General features: G+C 38.3%; 1 protein-coding gene across 11 annotated transcripts in view; it reads left to right on the forward strand.

The window, feature by feature from the left end:
• The window catches only part of PTPRM (protein tyrosine phosphatase receptor type M), a 484,559-nt gene that overhangs the window by 302,652 nt on the left and 161,127 nt on the right, over positions 1 to 20,780 (forward strand). For 7 of the 11 annotated variants that reach the window (XM_054191333.1, XM_054191334.1, XM_054191337.1 and 4 more), the window contains exon 14: positions 5,169 to 5,243. The exons of the other annotated variants lie outside the window; for them this stretch is intronic. In XM_054191333.1, the coding sequence (XP_054047308.1) occupies positions 5,169 to 5,243 (75 nt within the window). The remainder of the gene's footprint in view (positions 1 to 5,168; positions 5,244 to 20,780) is intronic. 11 annotated transcript variants of the gene reach the window in all.

Raw genomic sequence — 20,780 nt, forward strand, 5'->3', positions numbered from 1 at the left:
TATCTTTGTAGTCTCACCTTTTTAGTACCTCTAGTTCATGGCAACTTCAAGGCCTGAAAAAAAAGTGATGGGATAGTATGATTATTTGGAGACTGTAATAGAGGAAAAGGCAAGTGCTATGAGTAGGAATAGGTAAAGCCACCTTGCAATTTGGACACCTGGTAAGAGTACGAAACAAAAAATACTTCATCCGTGTTCTTTGCCGAAGATCATGCATGGCCCATAGTGTCTATCCCTAATGTAACTGATTCCACCATGGTTTCCTTTGCATGTAGACTTCACAGTTCCACCACCACCACCACTAAATCTAAATACAATGGATGAGAATCTCATTAATTAAAAGTAACAGAAACATTAGCATACAATTACTTCTGTTGAAAGGCTGGATCCTCCCCAATGTGACAAATACAGTTTTTATGGTTCTTTGAACTGGTTCCTGGTTTTTAGTGTTGGGTTTTTTCCAAACCAAAGGAAGTAGTTTTAACTCTAATTTACTGACTGCTTACTAAACCATAGAAGACTTTCAAATATCTAAACTAAAACCCAATAAAATAATAGACGAGAGATTAATTTCGGATTCAAGTGGAATCCCGTGTTGATGTTTTCCAGTAGCTTCAGTGATACTAGGAGTGGACTACATTACCTTGGAAATCATAATAGGCAATTAGAGGAATGGATTTTAAATTATTTGAAGATTTGTATTCCTAACCACTAATGGATGTTCAACTATTTCAATTACTTGACTGACTGAAAATTCTTACTCTCTCATTTGAGAAGTGAGGGTAACTTTATGGATTGGAATAGCTCCCATAGCAACAAGCTACTTTGAGCTAACCCATTTGGCAACGGACATGTGAGAAATGCAGCTTTTATTTTAAACAAATCTCCATACATTTCTATTTTGAAAACATGTTTCAGAATTCTTCTTAATACCTTTGTGAAGCCAGTAAAATAATGTGAGGGATTGTTGTGAGGAGTTTGAAACCAGAGATGTCCTTAATGGCATTTATAGTCACTGGTGCAAAACTTTCTTGGGGGGCTTCTGTAAAGCACTGATTTCCATGCTTATAAGCTGAATGCCTGTATTATATTTTGAAACTATATTAATTTTTAAAAATAAAATGGAGACCATGACATATTAATCATACCTGCCTGTACGGACTTTTTCCCTTTAGATCCAACAGAGGTACTTGAGAGAAAAGCAGAAATCTGTGCCCTCTTTGCACTTCCCACATAAGGACTAGAAAAAGTAGCAAAAATGCTTAATGTAGGTCAGAAGTCACCACACCTGCAGTGGGACAAGACAGAGACTTGTCCTCTCCCATTCACTTTCTCTTCTGTCCACACACTATCAAACAGCTTAGTGCAACGTTCATATTGCCCGCACCCCAGGAAACAGAGGCTGCTCTGACCACTGTGCCTGATCTCTTACAGATATGCACCATTTTCCACTGAGTTTTGTGACTACACTGTACCTACTAGACAGTAAGCTACTTAAGCTCTATCATGTGCTTGTTTTGCCCATCTGTTTGTTACAGTGCCTCTTACAAACAAGGTTGCAAACACTCTCCCATACAACATCTAGTTTTCATATACTAACATAATTTCTGAAATGTTTGTGTTCTGGGCTTCTGTTGTCTTTAAAAATTCAAGTTTGGTGTTTTTTAAAGCTAAAAGGAAGTGCTTTAGGCCATTCATGTATAACACTGGTACAATCTTTTAAATTAAGATCCGATGCAGAAAATATGTACAGCCTTGTGTAAGCCATTGGAGTTAATAGGCATACACTAGAATTTAATATGTATGTGGGAAACCATGTGCTTTGAGGCCCTGATCAAGTCAGTTATGGACCTAACTATGATCACAAAGAATAATCTCACTGACCGCATTGCAACTATTCTGTCTTAAAGTAGACATGCAAGTATTTCACCGGGTAAAGGCCAGTGCCATAAACTGTACCCTGTAAAACAAACATGACAGCACAGCCAACTGTCGGCTTGTTTCTTGATTCCCTGACTGTAGAAACCTTTTGCAATTTCATTCCTGTGGAATTTGAGGATTGCACAAAGCTCATTGGCAGCCCTTCCTGGGATCCAGGTCACCCAAGGCAACCTCCAAGCTGCTCCACTGGGCCAGCTGTGCTTGGCCAAGCCATGCCATTGTCTGCGTGTGGTTAGCCTGTTTGAAGTCTGCCCTCAGGACCAGTAGGAGAGCTCAGAACCTGACATGAGCATAGCTATATCGTTTGCTAGCTCTGTTTCCTTTAATTTTCCTCACTCCAGATAATCTCAAAGTCGTTGGTGCCCTTGAGACCTTCTTAAGATCATTGAGATTCTCTTTTGTCACCGAGTTTTGCAGTGTTCATTCCATGGACCACTACATGCTTTTTCATTTTTTGTTAAAATAAACATAAATTAATAAGCATAATATAAAGATGCAGAGTGTTCTTGCCCCAGATCCAGCAGAAGCCTTGAGTAGGTACTTCACTTTTCACTCCAGTTGATGTCAACAGGAATAATACATGTGCTTACTGTCAAGCATGTGTTCAACTGGCACACACTAAACTCTGTAGCTGGATGTCATGGTTTAACCCCAGCCGGCAACTAAGACCACGTAGACACTCACTCAGTTCTCCGCCCTCCCAAGGGTAGGGAGAAGAGGGAGAAAAGGAGGGGGAAAAAAAAAACCCACAACATCGTGGGTTAGATAAAGACAGTTTAATAGAAAAATAATGGGAAAGGAAAATAACAATAATAATAATAATGGTAAAAGAATATACACAATAAAGTAATACAACACAAGTCACACCACCTGGTGAATTGGTTGCCCAGCTCATCCCAAGCAGTGGTCATTGATTCCCACCCCCTGGCCAATCCCCATTGTATACTGAACATGAACATTTATATATTGAACATTTATATACCGAACATGAACATTTCTATGCTGAACATCTGTGGTACAGAATATTACATTGACCAGATTTTTCTGTCTATGATCCCTCTCAGCTTCTATGGGAAGCTGAAAAAAGTCCTTGACTAATACAAACATCACCTGGCAACAACTAAACCAATATGCATTATTGACATTCCTTTCATACAAAATCTGAAACACAGCAGCCACTAGAAAGAAAATTAACCGTATCCCAGCTGAGACCAGGACACTGGATCAGAGCCAAGTGCACTGGATAGCCTATAATCATGACTAGCTTCTTGTTCGAAGAGTACAGCCTAACTCTAGTGGGTCAAATGCAAATGTAGGGTCAGTAGCTAGATAATACTTTCTCATTCCATCAAGTGTATTTAAAACAACCTTAATTTGTAATATTTTTAAAAATGCTCTTCTTTCATGACCATTACATTTTTACAAATTAAACCTCTGTTAAATGTGTTCTTTTAGAGATCATATAAAAATCCTGATTGCTGTGACTGTAAGTGTAATTTAGGATCAGAATACTGGGTTTTGTAGAGCTTAAAGTTCTCCTCCTTCTTCTGCTGAAGTCAAAGGAAACCTTTGCTACTGCCTTTGCTAGGAGTAGGGTCAGACAGCATGTTCTTGTGAGGCGGATGGAGTCTTCTGATCTCAGTTTTCTTTAGAGAAAGTCTTCTAGGACCTCTGTGACTGTTTGGGTGTATATGCCAATGTAGAGACTGCAGGTTTCCACTCCCATTATTTTTGACAAGATAATTAAACAAACAAACAAACAAAAATGAGGAAGAGATTTTTGTACCAGTGGTAATAAAGGTTGTCGTATTTTGCTTGAAATATGGCTTTCATATACCTGCTCTTTCTTCAAGCTAAATGACTGTAAAATCTCAGCAGACGAAGTTGAAAACATTCCAAAACTCCTCCAAGTTTATTGCTATCAATTTTGTGGTGTTTTGTGATTTATATTAAGACTATATTTCCTGATATGACTTACAACACTGTCTGGATAGAAACATCTTAGTTATCTCCTAGGATTCCGGTTCTCAAGAGGGAGACATTATTGTTCTAATTTTGCAATATTGGAAGGATTTCATTAATTATAAGACAGAAAAGGATATTATAATATTTTAAATCCAATAGCAACAGTACTCTAGCAGCTACTATCAACACTGCATTTCAGTGTTGCAGAGGGATATTTCAAAATATTATGCAGCAGCAGTTTTGAGTTTAATTGTCTGCAGATGGTAGATGATCTATTTTCCTCACTCGTTGCCACATTTCTAATAGCACCCAGGCTGTTCTATGTAAATGAGTGATCTTTCATATAATTTTGTCCTTAATTTTCCAATATTTTTTCTTTGCATCATTCTCCAGCTGCATCATGTTGGACCTGACCTTTTAATTTTTTTTATATTCCTTAATATATATGTATCATAATGTGCTTAACCATTTAGAGGCAATCATAGAACTGCTGACAAACAAAGAAATACAAGATTTTATTAATGTGAGCCACGGTAATAGTTATCTATACCAGTCAGTGATTGTTACAGCTCCAACAGAAAAGTCTGAATACTTCAGGCACAACAAACAATTCAGGCTTTTCGTCTTTTTCTTGTCTTGGTGACAAAACATGAACTTGAAACTCGGACCTCAAACAGTTATATACATACCTAACTAAAAGCGTGCTTACTCTCAGTGGTCATTCCCTGTATGGTGAAAGTTAAGTATACGTGTAGTGTGTGCATTTTTAGAACAAAGACCCAAGTGGCTACAAGAAAAATGAATCTTAGCTAACTCAATCATTTTACATGACAATTATCTTAAAAAGAATTACAGGGAAAATGTACTGTTATGAAATAGGAAAACAAAAATTGAAACTAGTTTAAATTACCTGGAGAGGTTAATACTACAGTAATCTGAATAAGCAGTTAACTTTCGCTTAGAAGGCCCAGTGCTGTGACTAACAGAGCCAAAGAGTCTCCAGTTTCCTCAAATGCATTATCTGTTAATAATGTGCTTTGAGTCCTCTTCCAGAATGAAAGTCACATACGAAAGCTTATTAATTTGCAGAATAACCAAACTAACAACTGAAAATGAAAAGGAACTTGTGGGAGTTTTTTGGTTTTTATTTGTAAGAAGTTCAGACAATAAACTATTTACCAAGATTCCTCTTGCTGGCCTAGCTTCAGTCTGGCTTTTTTTTCCCTCATGCATGCTGACCTGGAAATCTTCCTTTGCCTTAGCTGCGATAATCGTGACTCAGCTTACAACACCATACATTCGCATCGCCCCTGCTGCAGGCGACGACCAACTAACAGGTCAGATGTTCAAGTATAGACAAGTCATCATGCCCATTTTGTCTCATTTTCTTTGGCTCCTCTTCCCTGACAGTTTCGTCATTCTCTGCTTATAAATAGTTTTCTATGTTAAAAGTTTTTTTTTGTTTATAAATTTTTCTTCAGCTCCATTAAATTAAATTGTGTGCTTGGCACCAAAACTTACAGACACATCCCTGTACGTACAACTCCACTGCATGTGCCCATTGTGTGTATGATCTGTGGAATGTTCCTTCAAGCCTGATGTTGTACAGAGGTCTAGTCTTGCTCCATTTGTAAATTAAATGACAGTTTGAATATAGATATAGTATCTGTGTACCTGTTTATTTTTTTCTGTGTTATTAGATCAAGACAACTAGAATTTCTAAATAATATAGGCTCAAGAGTTGCATGCATAAGTTAGGACAAAGTTCTTGTATTAATGGATTTATTTTTTTACTGCAGAATGTTGGGAAGATCATATTTTCTGGCAACATTTCATTACACAAAAAATCAAAATAAAGAAATAAAATTGATTCCTTTTTAATTTTGTCATACATGAGCTCTAGGACTAAAACAAGATAACCTAGTATGTGATATAGGAGAATGAACAAGACTATAATATTTTTAAATCTAATTGCTGAAGTAAACTCAGTATGCAAGACAATTAGGCTGTATGTGGCTTGAAGGCCTGTTTGGAATGTACCAGAAAGTCTTTATGATATGGGGAAATGATTCATTTTTTCGGAAAATAAACACATGCATAAAGCTTTTAAGGGATTTGGAAACCTTTTCATTTTCAAACAGGAGCAAAAAGCATTAAAAACTCTAGAATCTAAGGTGAGTTCGATGGAATATTTAACAGGGGGAGTTAGACCTAGTCCATGAGCATTTAGCATGTGATAAAATCATTGCCTTTTTCAAGAATACTGGCATAGTTACTCGGGAAGCATGTAAATGTTGCTACCATGGTGTCTGAGGGATGAGGCGGAGTTCAGATGTTTAGCATCTGGGTACTGCTATAGTCAATAAGGGGCGGTTCATTGATTAGCTTAAGATAAGAGGATTAGTGACATGTCTGCAATAGCTTTTAATTCTAGGGTGTGTGTTATAATAACAAAGCGGAGTGATCCATAGTGACCAAGTTGTCATGTCAATCAAGACAAAATTGTTGCATGTGTATTCGTATTATGTAATAACATATGAACTAACCAGAATAACATATTTGGATGACGCCAGGAAGTACTAGCTTGCTCTTGTTAGTGCTACTTGTCAGAAGCTCTGACCACATACGCTTTTATAGCTCAATTCTTTTTTACTTGAGAATGCAAATAAAGCTTTGAAGGGACAAAGAGCACCTCTTCCATGTCCTTGAACTTCAACAAGTTTTGATTTCTTCATCACAGGATTCAAACAAGCTTATATATTTTTCCATATGGAGAATTAAATGGTTTCCTTCTCTTATTTTGTTCTTTATTTGTTTTAATGCAAAACTGGGTAGCTACAGGAAACACTGGGTATAGACCTGTTCCATAAGAGTGGGATGGCTCTAGTAGTTAACAGTGAAAGAAGAGAGATACGGCTACCATAGGACAGCCAGCAAAGTATTTACTTGGTTGCTTTGTCACTGTTGGCTCATACCATTGGCAGTCTGTTGTTGTCTGTCAGATCTGTGCATGATTTCCTTTTTAAAAATAAAAAAATCTGTTCTACGAGGAACTAATCTTTATAGTGAAAAAGACAGTATCGAATGATACCTGCAAACAGCATTTATGGCTATCTGAGAAATGTATTAAAAACCCTCTGAAATCCCCTCATCATTTTTGCAAGCCCTTCTCATGCTTGGAGGACTGTGTGATCAAAAGGAAAGAAGCACTTTCCTTCTCAGTTGCCACAACTGCAATAGGGAGTGAAAAATCCTCACCCAGCCCACGTGGTTGGTCCCATGACAGCGACAGGAATTCATGGCTTTGTACAGAGACAGGCTGTGTAGGGGTCCCTTAGGCAGACTTTTCAACTTCAGGGTGGTACAGCAATAATGGTATCTGCAGTATCCATGACCCAAAGATTTTCTTCAAGGAGGTTCACAGGAGCTGGACTGGACGTGAGGAAGCAGGGGATGACGCACATTCTCCCCACATTTTTCTCCTACAGATTCCCAGACTGTGGGAAGGATCTACATGTAAAAGGGCTTCTTCCTGTGGAAATCATAGGACTATTGCGAACTGTAGTTACCACAAGCCCTACAGCTGTAACTGTTAAATAGTGTTTCCTAGTCTTTTCTCTTCAGTGCCTTTTCCGCACTTCTTTGCTCAGCACCAAAGTACTTACATTTGAGATCAAAATACATTTGTCTTTTACCATTTAAGGAGATACATAACTGGCAGTGGGGAGGTCAGGATGGGGATTTTCTTTTTTTCAGGTGGGAAGTTGATGCTTCTTGCATAATGAAAATATAAAATCTTGGCTACAATCCTGAATATTGTTACCAATTTTGAAAGATCTTCCTCTTCAGAAAGATCATGATAATATAGGTCAGCTTTCAAACCAACTCTGCTTCCACTTATTTCTTCTACCTTCGTAACCAACTCATCCTGGTCCTTACTGGTGCAGTTTATAAACAATGGATTATTAGCTCCTTCTTTTCTCCTTTCTTTTCATATAAAAATATTTGCCTTAAATATCTTGACAGCCACTCCTTGCTTTAGTACTCCTTTGCAGGAGTAGCAGAGGCAACTTTTCCTTATAGTTGCACTTAAATACCTCCAATGTATTTGTCCTTAAGTTATACTATAATACAACATGCTGTAAAGCCTACTGTGTGATTCTGGTTCTTACAAGCTAAAATAGGCAAATTAGTGTTATTAGTACTAGTGAATACATTACTGTCACTGATTCAATAACTTAGTTACTAAGGAATTCAAATTTGAGGGATAGTGTTTAGCTTTCAGTGTTAACCTACAAAAAGTAACTAACTTGAAATCCACTCAATTGACCCTGTCCTCTAATACATAGGGAGAATATCTAACTAATATCTGTCAGCCAGGAGAAAAGACTATGTATACATGAAGCATAATGGTCCTCATGATACCGTCTCCATGTTTTCATAATCAAATAAGGTTTAACAGTGTGGTTGAAATCATGTACAAGGTTAACAAAAGACTTATCACATACATAAGTGACTGTATGATCTTGACTTTAAAGTTGAATAACAAATCCCTGTTCTTGAGAAAGCCCAAAAGCATTTGCAGTTTGCTTCACTATTTTGTGAGAGACACTTCATGTAATAGATTTAAATTGGCCATATTTGGTATTCACTCGGCCCTCATCTATTTTTTCTGTCTGCATTCTGATAAAATAGCATGCTTGGAATTATGATTAGGGTGTTCATTCTTTCAGGCATTTTCTTAATTGTTAAAATACGTCTGAGCTACTTATATTTAAATTAAAATATTTCCATTCGTGATTTAGTAGGGCAGCCACTACTTTACTGGATATTGTTAAGACTGATTTCCATAGAACGCCCTTTTTACTACCCATTGTTAATTACGCATGCAGCTGGAAGCAGAGTTCTGTATTGTACACTCTTCAGAGATGAAATTCTTGTTACAATCAGATACAACAAGATATGTCAGAAGCCTTGTAGAATAACTGCTACCTAAGAATTGGGAAGAATTTTTTTAGAAAAGGTAGTGGCAATCTTAAAGCTTAGATGATTTTTACAGTGCATACCTTCAAGGTCCAGATGAGCAGCATATTTTTTAACCATGTTAAAAGCAATCATAAAATAATCCCAATTGGTTTCTCCTCCCTTAAGAAGTTAGCGGCATAGTAAAATATACACATTTCTTCAGATGTGTATTCAATACATAGCAAGATCTACTGCTGGAGGCTGGGTCAGATTCTGTTCTCAGCCATTCCACTGTAAAAGTGAAAAAAATCAACTGAAATAATTGATTGATAAGATCGCAACTTCATTGAATGTTTTTTAGGTCAAGGGATTTACTCCATATTTATATTGCATTACTGAAAACACGGTTTATTTATTAACACAAAAAACAACAACATGAATTTAAGAAGGGCTGTTTTCCTGTTTATCTCCTTTGTTGGAAAGAACGGGGGTAATTTCTTTATGAGTGTTTGTGGTTTCTCCTTTACAATGTAATGCATTTGAGGTATAGCAACACAGGCTGGACAGACATTCACATTCATTTTTCTCCATCCTGAACCATGTAGCATTGATTTAGACGTATTCTGACATGTTGAAACTTGAAGTGCTATTTTGGGTAATGGAGAACCCATGATTTCCTAGTTGAAACTACAGTGCTGTCTGTAATAACAAAGCTGTGTGCAGATATGTCTGTATGCAGGTTGAATACAGCATTTTAGAAGTGTATTCTTCTCTTGATACTTCTGAACAGCATTTACGCCAGTGGGAGTTGTGTATAGCTATCCAGGGGAGAGCGAGCACCTATGTGGTGTAAAGCCATATTACGATGCTGTTGCAAGGCCAAGTGACAAGGAAGGCAGAGTGAGAATGGATCTGGCTCTCCAAAGTGAAATTCTAAGCCTGTTTTTACATCATGGCCCCAGCATTTGTTGTAATAATTTTTCAAGGATTCTGGTCCTAGCTAGGCAGAATGCAAAGCGAGAGGAAATCTTCCTACTTTCTGCAGCACCGGCTGAATGCATTTCAATGGGCTGGAGTGTCACTTGTGATTTATTGCCCATTTTTGTTCTTTTATGTGTTATATTTGTCATTTTTGCAGTGACAGTTTCATCTATAAAACAGTATAGTTACAAGAAAATGTTAAGAGGATACAGGAGTGCCATGGGAGCTACTGTTTCCTTTTCTCTTTTTTTTTTTTCCTAGTACATTACAGAGTCAAATGTCAGGTTCTCAGATTTTAAGACAGTGCAGCCAACGCATCTAGGATTTTAAATACAAGTACATTTTCTACGGAGGATCTGAAGAAGAGCTGAAGTTAAACAATTAGACAAAGAGGGCCTAAAATAATGCTGATAACGATTCACAAAGGGTGAAATAACCCCTAATATAAATACAAGCCCTTTCCAGCTGTAGACCATAGAGCTGATTACAAGTCAGTTACCAATGTGATTCTGTTATCGATATTAAGTACTCCAGTTCATGTTTTACAATAATAAGAATTCCTACAAGGTTTTCTGGAAAGGTATTATCAGCCTTAGTTTTGAATGTGTTTGAGTCATTACAGAAAAGCCAGAGGCTCTGATCAGGGGTTCAGGACCTCCTTCCCGTTCAGCAGCTCTTACTCTGAACAGGTTGGGTTGGGGATAGTGGGACCTTTGCAACTCTTCGGCATAAATAGGAGAGTAGGGAGGATAAAGTGTCATGCCAGCAGTTCTGCTCCAGCATGAACTGCTGATTGATGATGGTTGGCCAAGGACGTACGGGTTCATCAGCTACCTGGGCACTGTATCATGGAGAGCTAGTGGTGTTACAGACGTGGGACAGGAACAGCTGTAGAAGATCCCGTGACCTAGAAGAAAGTATCAATCTTTCGCTATCCTTTAAGGAAGGACAAGTAGCCTAATTAGGTATGTTTTGCACTGTAGACACTGTTTATCTTTTATCCAGAAGAGTTAAAAGGTTGTTTGCAACAGAGTTAGTAGTCAGTCATTGCAGGAGCTGTGTTACATCCCTCGAGTACATAACTGATTTGGAAATTCAAATGTTCCAGTCCATATCTGAGAAGAATATGATTCCAAGTGTCAGTGTCAAATGTCTCTTTCATGAAGAGAGTGAAACAAAATTTTACTTAAGCTACTAAAGATGAGCCTGTTTGGCTCATCCTAGCTTGAAAAAAATCTATTTGCTCAGTAATGTGTAATCTTAATATGAGGATATCACAATCACAGAATGGTAGGGGTTGGAAGGGACCTCTGGAGATCATCTAATCCAACCCCCCTGCCAGAGCAGGGTCACCTAGAGCAAGTTACACAGGAACGCATCCAGGCGGGTTTTGAATGTCTCCAGAGACAGAGACTCCACCACCTCTCTGGGCAGCCTGTTCCAGCGCTCTGCCACCCTCAAAGGAAAGAAGTTCCTCCTCATGTTTAGGTGGAACTTCCTATGTTCAAGTTTGTGCCCATTACCTCTTATCCTGTCCCCGGGCACCACTGAAAAGAGCCTGGCCCCATCCTCCTGACGCCCACCCTTTAAGTATTTATAAGTGTTGATAAGGTCCCCCCTCAGTCATCTTTTTTGCAGTCTGAAAAGACCCAAGTCCCTTCAGTGAGGGAGGATCTGTGAGGCTGTTTGAGGTTGGACTGTGGGGAGCACACTTTCCTTAATCTCATTACAGAGAATGGAAACATAAAACCTAGTCATGAAAACACAAATATGAATGAACTGACCAGGATGAATTCTTACCAAACAGAAGGAGTCTCTGCCCTTTGTGTGGTGCTGGTCAGTATCACGTCTAATCCAAAATATATCAACATCAGCAATCTACAGAGAAGCAGAAAATGTAAAACAAAGCAAAAATACCGGCAGGTAATTTTTAGAGCATGGTTGTGTGTCATATAATATGTTATTTAATTTCTGTATTAAAAAAATATGCCTCTGATTTTTACATTCAAAGCAGAACATGTTTTGCATGTACCACAATAAAAAATTAAGGAGAGGCAAGGGAAGAGAGAGAGATTCAGAGATATAATTAGTAACTAAAAAACCCTGTGAATTTCAGTGTTTCCCATCTGTAGTTATTGACTGTATTCATAAAATGCTAAGCAATTAGAATTTTAATCTGAAAGAAAATGTGGGACTAGTTGTGGGTAAAATAACCTGCAGTTCTTAGGAACTGCAAATCTGGTGTTTATATCACTGGAGAGTTTAACAAATGTGTAATGCAATATTACATGGATTACCTCTGTGTTACAGTATAGGTGAACGTTAAAATGTGTTACAGTTAAATGGAGTAGTGCAGCAAAGAGGAGAGTAATACTGTCGACTTTAATCAAAAGACACAGATCATACTACCTTGGGCAAAATAATGTTTCAGCAATTCACTAGTTTAGATTCCTTAAAATAACTGAAATCTTAATAAATATCTAAGCATTTGTCTGCTTGGAGTAATAGCTCAACACTATTCCAGCCATGACTGTAGTTATTGATGGGTTTTTAACGCCTGCTTCTCTATACATTATATTGAAAATGGCCTTTTCTGCGGTAATGGGAGTTTCACTGCAAAAGCCAATGATTTTAGAGCTCTGGGAAAGGCATTTAAGTACATGTGTGCATTTTCAAGTCTTTATTTTCCCAAAACTTTGAATTTTCATTTCCTTCTCTTCATCTGATTTTCTGTTACGGCTGACCACTAAGAAGTTTTTGTGTAAATATAAAACTCCCATGCAAATGAAAGCTGAGTCACAGTTTTGCATAAAAGCGAGTGGAAGTTGCCATCTCACATGATTTCAAGCTGACAAGAGGGGAAATACAGTAGTTCAGGTTCTGTTTCATCTTCTGAGTTCACGTCGGAAACACAAAGGGAAACAGAGGAAAAATGGTAAATCGTCATTGGTCAGAAGCAAACAAAGTATTCATGAAACATTTTTGAAGGAAAGTGGTTATATTTTTCAGCATTTTTCAGCATGCTGCCACTGACTTAGCTTCAGGTTATGATCAAATGTGTTGATAATTAAAAATGATATGAAAAGAACTGATGAGAAAAATGGCTATTTAAGGCTTTCTTAATCAAATAGGACAGATGGAGATTTTTCTGTAACCCCTAAAACCTACAGGAAATATATGAAAAATGAAATGTAAATCAGTGATAACCATTCAAAGGAGGCCTAGTCTATTCTTGTCCCTGTACTAGAATCTTGGTTCATCTAACATTGCTTCAGTTTTGGCAATTATTGGCAATACTGTAAACGCTTCTGAAATGTGAACGAAAGAATTGCTACACTGTATTGGCACAAAGGCAGATTCAGAATTCTGTAGTATTATTTTTCTTTTCTTGTGCTGATTCTCCTTCCCAGTTCCTCTAGCCAACCTTCCTGCCCCAAAACAATGTTGACTATGGAAATGCTTTTTAAAAAAAAAAGTTTTATGTCTTTTTTCCTGCTTTTTATAAATTTATCACAAATATATTTTTATTTTTCTGTGTGCATCATTGCATGTATAATTCCATTTATCTTTGAGTAGAATGAGTTGTGTTATGCTTTCCTCCAAGAAAATAGGTAGGCAGTGAGCCATGATAAGTAAATTCTGAGTGTGATTGTTTTTGAAGGATTTCTGAAGAACCCTTCGTAAGGGATACAATGGGGAGGATGGCTGGGGAGCCTGGTAGTGGAAATCACCAGGAACATCAGCCTCATCTATGAGCCAGTGGCAGCACAGGCCAGAAATGCATGGATGTGCAGACCTGCCACTGGGATTCCTGTGCTACGTTGTCCTTCTGCCCCACCCCTCTCCTCCCCCATTCCTCCTAATGGCAAAGTCACCAGGTCTTCATTGACCTTCCCTTTGGAACTGTTCATTAGTGTTCCTGTAGTTAAGTCCTCAGTGGCAGCAAGATGAGAAAACAGTACCTCACTCCACTACTTCTTCCCCATAGCTTCAGGTTACTCAGTTCCCATGCTGGATGTGATCCCTTGCATTCATGGATGGAAAATAAAACAGTTGTGTTTGTCCATGCCAAGAACATTCAGTTCTGTAGCAGAGTTTCACCCTGAGAAGGTCAGCTTCAGAAACATTACTCTGATCTGACTTCACATCTTCCCTGCCTGGTGGGGGCCAACTGAGTACAAGTAGATGTTACTTCCCCTAAAGAGGGCAGACTCCTCTTCAGGCTTCTAATGCACACCTTTCCTGTTTGTAGAAGATAGTTGAAATAAACTTGGATAGATGCCTGATATTTCTTGACACTTTTCAGTATAGTTTCAGGAGTAGATCGGGTATTGAAAGCGTGAGAGAGCCAACCAGACATCTCCTTCAGCAACAGGTGAAATTCAAATGTCCTTGATGAGGGTGATGATAAATTACCCGCTACTTCTAGGAGTGGCTAGAAGGCAGTGCTGTCTTGCTAAAAAATGCGTTATGTGTGGACGGAATCAGTCTGGACTGACTGCTTTCATTTCCTTAGAGCTAATTTGAGAGCCACTCTTCTAACCTGAGTACCGTTGGTTTGAGATTATGTAGAGAACCATAAAATCAAATATTTTAGGGCTGAGATATTGTTGTACTTTATACCTCTAGGACTTCTTGTTCACAGATGTCAGATTTATAAGATGCTGTTGCACTTCCAGTGGCTGCAAGTGGGACCTCTTTCACACAGCATCAGCTCATAACATGCCCTGCCTTTCGAAGTACTGGGACACTTGTGGTTGCAGCCCTTGTTGGTGCCTCTTTCTCAGACGTCCTCATCCTTATTCAGTATGAGACTTACATGTATGCAGCTAATTTGATGCAAGTATGTTCTCATTGCTCCTCAGACAACCTTCTTGACCAGAAATTTGCATCTCATGGAGTCATATTGACTTTTGTTGTGTTTGGGTAGTCAGAGGGCAGTTTTGTAAAGAAGTCCAATTTCTTCTTTCCATAGTAGTCAGGAGGATTTTATCTTTAATTTCAGTGGTGGGATCTTTCTTTCAAATTTGCTGCCATGACCTTTCCCTTTGTTGACATAGAGGTCTGTGATAATGCATCATTGTGTCTGCTTCTTTTACCACATGGAATGTGTATATAAATATCTAACCAGACTTTTTCCTTCATAAAATAGACTGGAGTGTGTGGGAGTACCCTTTAGGGCCATTTGAAGGCTTAAGGTTCCAAAGACTTTATATTTTTTTCCTTAGGTAATTACTTATCTCCAAGAAGGAGATACACCATGTCTGTATATTCTAGACTTGTTATTAATTTCTGGTTGTGGTGTAGCTGTTGAGTAACTAGATGATCTTTACGGTCCCTTCAAACCCTAACAATTCTATGATTCTATGACTCCTTAATGATCGCAGTGCTATTAGGGTGTGAGGACTTAAACTTTCTTTCTTCCAGTATGAGTGAGGGCTTCCAACTGCTTGATTGCCCACTGGAGAGGAAAATTTTTATGAATTTTAATTATTTAAATTTCCTTGATTAAGAGAAAAGGGAAAAAAAGAGCTAGTAGAAACCTTGGTGATTCTGTTGCAAAGGCGCTGTTTATCAAGGCTTGCTTGCTTGTTTTAATGTAAGTCCTTTCTTAAAAAAAACAAAACAGTCACAGAAAAATCCAGTCTAAGGACCCTGGATTAAAATCCCGTTAAAAAGTAAATTGTGATGAGACCAAAAGATACATCTCAAACTGGGAACTTAATTTGTTTTAGGCATGTTTTGTAAAGAATATTATTATTCCTGACAGCCAGAAACACAGATGTTTAACAAAAAAAGTCTTTTTGCTCACATGTACCAACATGAATCATCCAGCAGTGAGAGATACAGTTCATTTGGTAGTCAGTTAAATGAGTCATATTCATCAGTGAAGTAGTTCTTTGCATTTCTTTTCATGAAGTTCTTTGTCGCTCATATTTACATTTTCGTAAAGAATATCACAAACAAAATTAATAATTCATAATTGTTGTTACACAGTGCAGCCTTATTTTCATAGTCCCTTCTTAGCATAGATCTTTTAACAAGTCTGTTTTTTCCTGCATTTAAAAAACACCAAATAAACAATGTACCAAATCAGCATGGTTGTCTTGTAGAAGTACAGAAATCTTTTTTAGGAAAGGAAGATCTGTACACAGCAATATGTATTGTACTGATGATCATAAATTGCAGAGAAGATACTCTCCTATGAAAATATAAATGCTGTTTGCCCTCTTTCCCAGACATTCAAAAAATAGATTTAGTGAGAGCTAACGTGTCATAGGAGGCAAAATCAGGATACATTGATTTCAACACTTAAATGGCTCCTGTGCTCAGCAAAACAGAAAGAAAACATAATCCCTGCCCCGTGGAAAAAACAGTTTATACTTGAGCATTTCCAAAAGAATTCAGAAACAGAAAGGGGAAAATACTGTAAAAAGAGAAGTTAAGCAGACCTTACTCTGAGGCATTTACAAAACTAATGTATTCAAGGCATGGAGTAGAGAGAGAAAACTGAAAAAAACACTGATCAAAACCACCTTCTGTCACAAATTATACCCTGCCCAACACCACCTCGTAACTTCTACCATATGGAGAAAAAAGCGGTTTTGAAGGAGAACGAGGAGCACTGACTGGAAAGCTAACAATGAGGAATGGGAGGGAGAACTTTCTCCCTTAGCTGGAGTTCTACCAGGAGTAATAAAACAAAGACTTTGTTAGCAGAATACATGCTGGCTAGCAGATGAGGACTGAATGCCAGTCACTTACAGTATAAACAGACTAGCCAGGGTGGTAATTCATTTCATCTACAAATCTGTATGTGTTTTGGGTCTTCTCCAAGACAGTCACAAATCCTGGCATCTGGAATGAACTTGAAACTCAAATAAAAAGCATGTTGGACTGCCTTGTCTCCTCGTAATACCAGTAATGCTTCTACAGACTTAAAAATAAAGGTACAATTTTCTGCAGTCAGGGGGGAAATGGGGGTAGAAATGCTGAGAAAACTTCAGGGGAAAACTGGACATTTTCCACTACTGCCCTATTCAGGTGTATTTTGCAATCTGTGATGTAGGATTGGAATTCCTGTTGATCATTTGGCATTTATAAGAAGGATCTACCTCCGTGGAGCACCCATTTTCATATCAGTAGCACGGACTTAATTTGTGTGCTTTCTTATTTTGTCATACTGCATTTTACACCAGCCCTTTACTTTTGACACCTCTGCTTTTCCTACCTTTGTGAACCTTTATGTTACTTCATTCCTTCAAATACCCTAACCAACGTCACTCACAAAAACGTTACTCTCTCCCTCAAATCACTGCTGAAGATTGAAGATCTCTTTCTGCTGTGGTACTAACTGGAGATGCTGAGTGATACCAGCTGGCTAAAAGAGCAGGAAGAAGTGTTCATTTATTTGAGTATTGCAAATGCATTTTCTTAGGGGTATTTGCCTCTCTCTCCCACCTACGATAGCTACACCTGCCAATTACAGCCTGGCTCAGCTAGATAGTGTGCTTTTAGTGGCAAAGATTTCTTAGCCGTGTGCTTGCACTGTTCTTAGCACAGTGGGGCTCCCAATCTGATTTAGAGCTTCTAGATCCTACTATCGTACAAACAATAGAGAGAAATAATGATAGTAGCCTTTGTAATTTGTATTGTCCTTGCAGAACGTGGGCAGAGTCTTTAAAGCCAAGTTCTCTGATCTTTTCAGTCTTCTTTGTGGGAGGGACAATAAGACTCTAGTGACAGGGGTTCCAAGGAAGCATCACATCTCCCTTCTACATTGTACCATTTTGTGTGATTTCTGCTGCCTAATCACAGTGCAACTGTCACACAGGGGTATAATGTTTCATTGTCCTGACTCACTCTGTGACATAAGTTAAAAGTCGGTGCTGAGATGTGATGGTTGATTCGCACTGCCTGCATAAAAAAATCATGCGCTGGTTACTAACACGAGTTAGTCTCAAGTTTGACTGGAGACTAACATGACCTGGACTAACTGTTATGTTACTTCAAAGCTTTGTAAAGTTAGCCATTACATCAGTCAGTGGAACACCTGTGGGTGAAATACGGTGGGAAAGGATTACAAGTGGCTTACCAAGCAAGGACCTTTTGAGAGCTTGGAGTTGCAGAAAGGAAATAAGAAAAGGCAACAACTATGGTCAGCCATGAGTGGGAGAAATAAAATGAGACAAGTCTACTTAATTAAAGAAACAATGTTACTGTCTTCCACTTTATTCCGTGCAGGAAGCCTGTGGAAATACTTTGCTGGGCTTTGTGGCACCTTGGGGTTTATCTGTAAGTGTATCTCTTGTTTGTCACTGCTGGCAGGAAGCACTCTAGTTTGTTCTCATCAAGTAAGGACTTTCCAAAGTCAGCACCTTAATCCTTTTTAAACTGGCAGGAAACATTTCCTTGTCCTTTTATTTTCTAAGCAGCTCCCTTGAGCTGTCCTGCGCTCATTGCTCTTTACTGACCTGTTGCCTTTCGGGAGGCGGGCCGCAGTATATGTGGCAGTTTGGCCTTGATTCTTCTAACCCCACTAGCCCAGACAGTCTCAGTAAGAAAACAAAAGTGAGGTTATTGTGGAAAGTTTCAAGTCAGGCTTGAAAGGGTAGAACCAAAAGCTTAAATGTAAAATGAATGAAAAAACTCGCCCCAATAAGTCATTAGGTCCAGTGTTGTGAGGAAAATGCAGTGGGCTTAGCTCAGCTGTTGGCAACAATATGCAGTCTGTCATTAAAACAGGTATTTTACTGGAGATGTAAAGCTCCACTAGTCTTGTAGCTATATATTTTTAAAGGCTCTAGGGTGGTCAAGGAAATTAAAAATGGCTATGTCAGACCAACTGGTTGAAACAACAATGATAAATAGAATAAAAAACTGGGACTATAATACCATGATACAATAGTATCATAGTATCATATCATATATAGTTAACACTGTTTCTGTAAAGAAAGATTATATTTCACTCAACTTTTTTAGCATATGTCAGTACAGTAGGGTAAAAGAGAAACCACGACATCATTTTTTTAGACTTGCAATAGGAATTTTCTAAATCTCTTGAAAACATACAAACAAGGCTAAAAGCACAAATTGACATGGCAGTGGCAAAACGAATCTCGGAACGACTGCCCCTAGCTGCTTGGATCCCCTTACACACAGTTCACCTTTCTCTCCATGGCGCCAGTGCAATTGCCTGTGTGGCTATAGGTTAAAAATTAGTTAAGAAGTAATTATGAGGTGAGAGGCAAATATTACTCTAGATTAAAATCTACCTATCAGGCAGAAAACAGAGAGAAGTAAACTGCCAGCTTTTATCATAGCTAATGCACTTAAGGGTTTAATATTATATGCGGTACGTTATGTTTATTAAAGACACGGAAGAGGCAACGTTGAGGCAGCAGCTCTAGAGTATGATGCTAAGTGATGCGGGTTAGCAGAATTCACACAGGACTATGAGGAATTTCAGCAGGACAAAAGCAAACTGAATAAAGAGGTAGTGCCAGCTCAAATTTCAGTCTTGATAAATGCTATGTAGTGATCAGCAGAGCTAAATTTGAATGACTTTTAATTAATAAAGGGTTCAAAATAGAACACTGCTCTGAAGAAAGGGATGCGGGTTTCATTGGAAACAATACACCAGTGACCTATTAAGTGTCCATCTGATGGCAAAATAAAACCAAACAGAATGCTAAGGGGGATAAAAAATGGCGTAGAGCACAATAATTTTTAAAAATGTAGAAAAAATGAGATATGCTAAAGGAATAAACAGTATTAAATAAAATTAAGAAAGTTGATCCAGAATTTCTAATACTAAAAGACACGAGGGATGCTCAAGAAAGGTGAAAGGTGGCAAATTTGGGTTTTTTTACCCAAGTGGATTCTGGAACTCACTGACACCAAGAAAGGAGCAACATTCTGTCAGGGAATGAATGAGGTGCTGAATGGAACTAATGGAGAATTGAGATAATGCCAATACTTTGGTTTTTATCAGAATTAGTGATAGGAGTTTTTAAAAGGCATGTCAAACATCGTGTTTCCAGTTTAAGACAATCTCTGTTACGAGTCAGGCAGAGTCCATCGTGATGGAAAGCTTTATTCTATTTTTAACTCAGGGTGGCATTACATGCACTTTTTGTAGGCCATTCAAGATGATTCAATTGGATAATCAATAGATGGTGCAAAATGGGAGTTTCAGTGTCCTGCTGTTAGGCTCTGTATGTCTCCTCGTGTAGGCTTTCTTTGGAGAATTTCCAGTAGCGGTGGATTCCCCAGCTTGTCTGTGACTCCCAAGAGGGCAGTGCTTTGTGTCGTTGAAGGCATTTCGTGGAAGTTGCGCTTCATGAGATGCAGGAAGTATGTGTGCTCTGAATATGATTTTAATATTATCTTCTCTGCATAGTGTAAGTCTGGCTAGTTCCACTGAAGTGAGGACCCTGTGCTGTTAAAGAGAGACATGACACTGAGATAAAACACATTGGATAGTTGAGAGTTGTATGTGTAAATGTAGCAAGGCTGCCTTCATTTACTTTTAGTATTTAGCGTTCATGTTCCCAAAAGTAGCACTGGAAGCCTTGATGAAAGGAATGAAGCCATAAGGCAAAATTTGATTTTAAGAAGGTGGTAGTGATGAGCATTTCAGTGGAATGATCTAGCCTTAAGGAGAGAATGAAGAGTAGACTTTGGGAGGAACCAGTCTTAGAAAACATCTGAAAATATATTGCTTGTTGTTGACTTTGCATTCTTCCTTGCTTGGGTTTTAGATTTAAAAGAGGACTGTGAAGACCTTATCATGTCTTACCGTTTGCCTTATACTCGATTCACTGTTTCCTGTTTGCCAAGTTCAACTAACAGCTGCCTTTTGCACAAAGATGTCTTCTAAATATCTGCTACACTTTTGAGTGCCAGGCAGATTACAGCAATGTAGA

Source organism: Rissa tridactyla, chromosome 2 (assembly GCF_028500815.1).
Source record: "Rissa tridactyla isolate bRisTri1 chromosome 2, bRisTri1.patW.cur.20221130, whole genome shotgun sequence".
Lineage (NCBI taxonomy): Eukaryota > Metazoa > Chordata > Aves > Charadriiformes > Laridae > Rissa > Rissa tridactyla.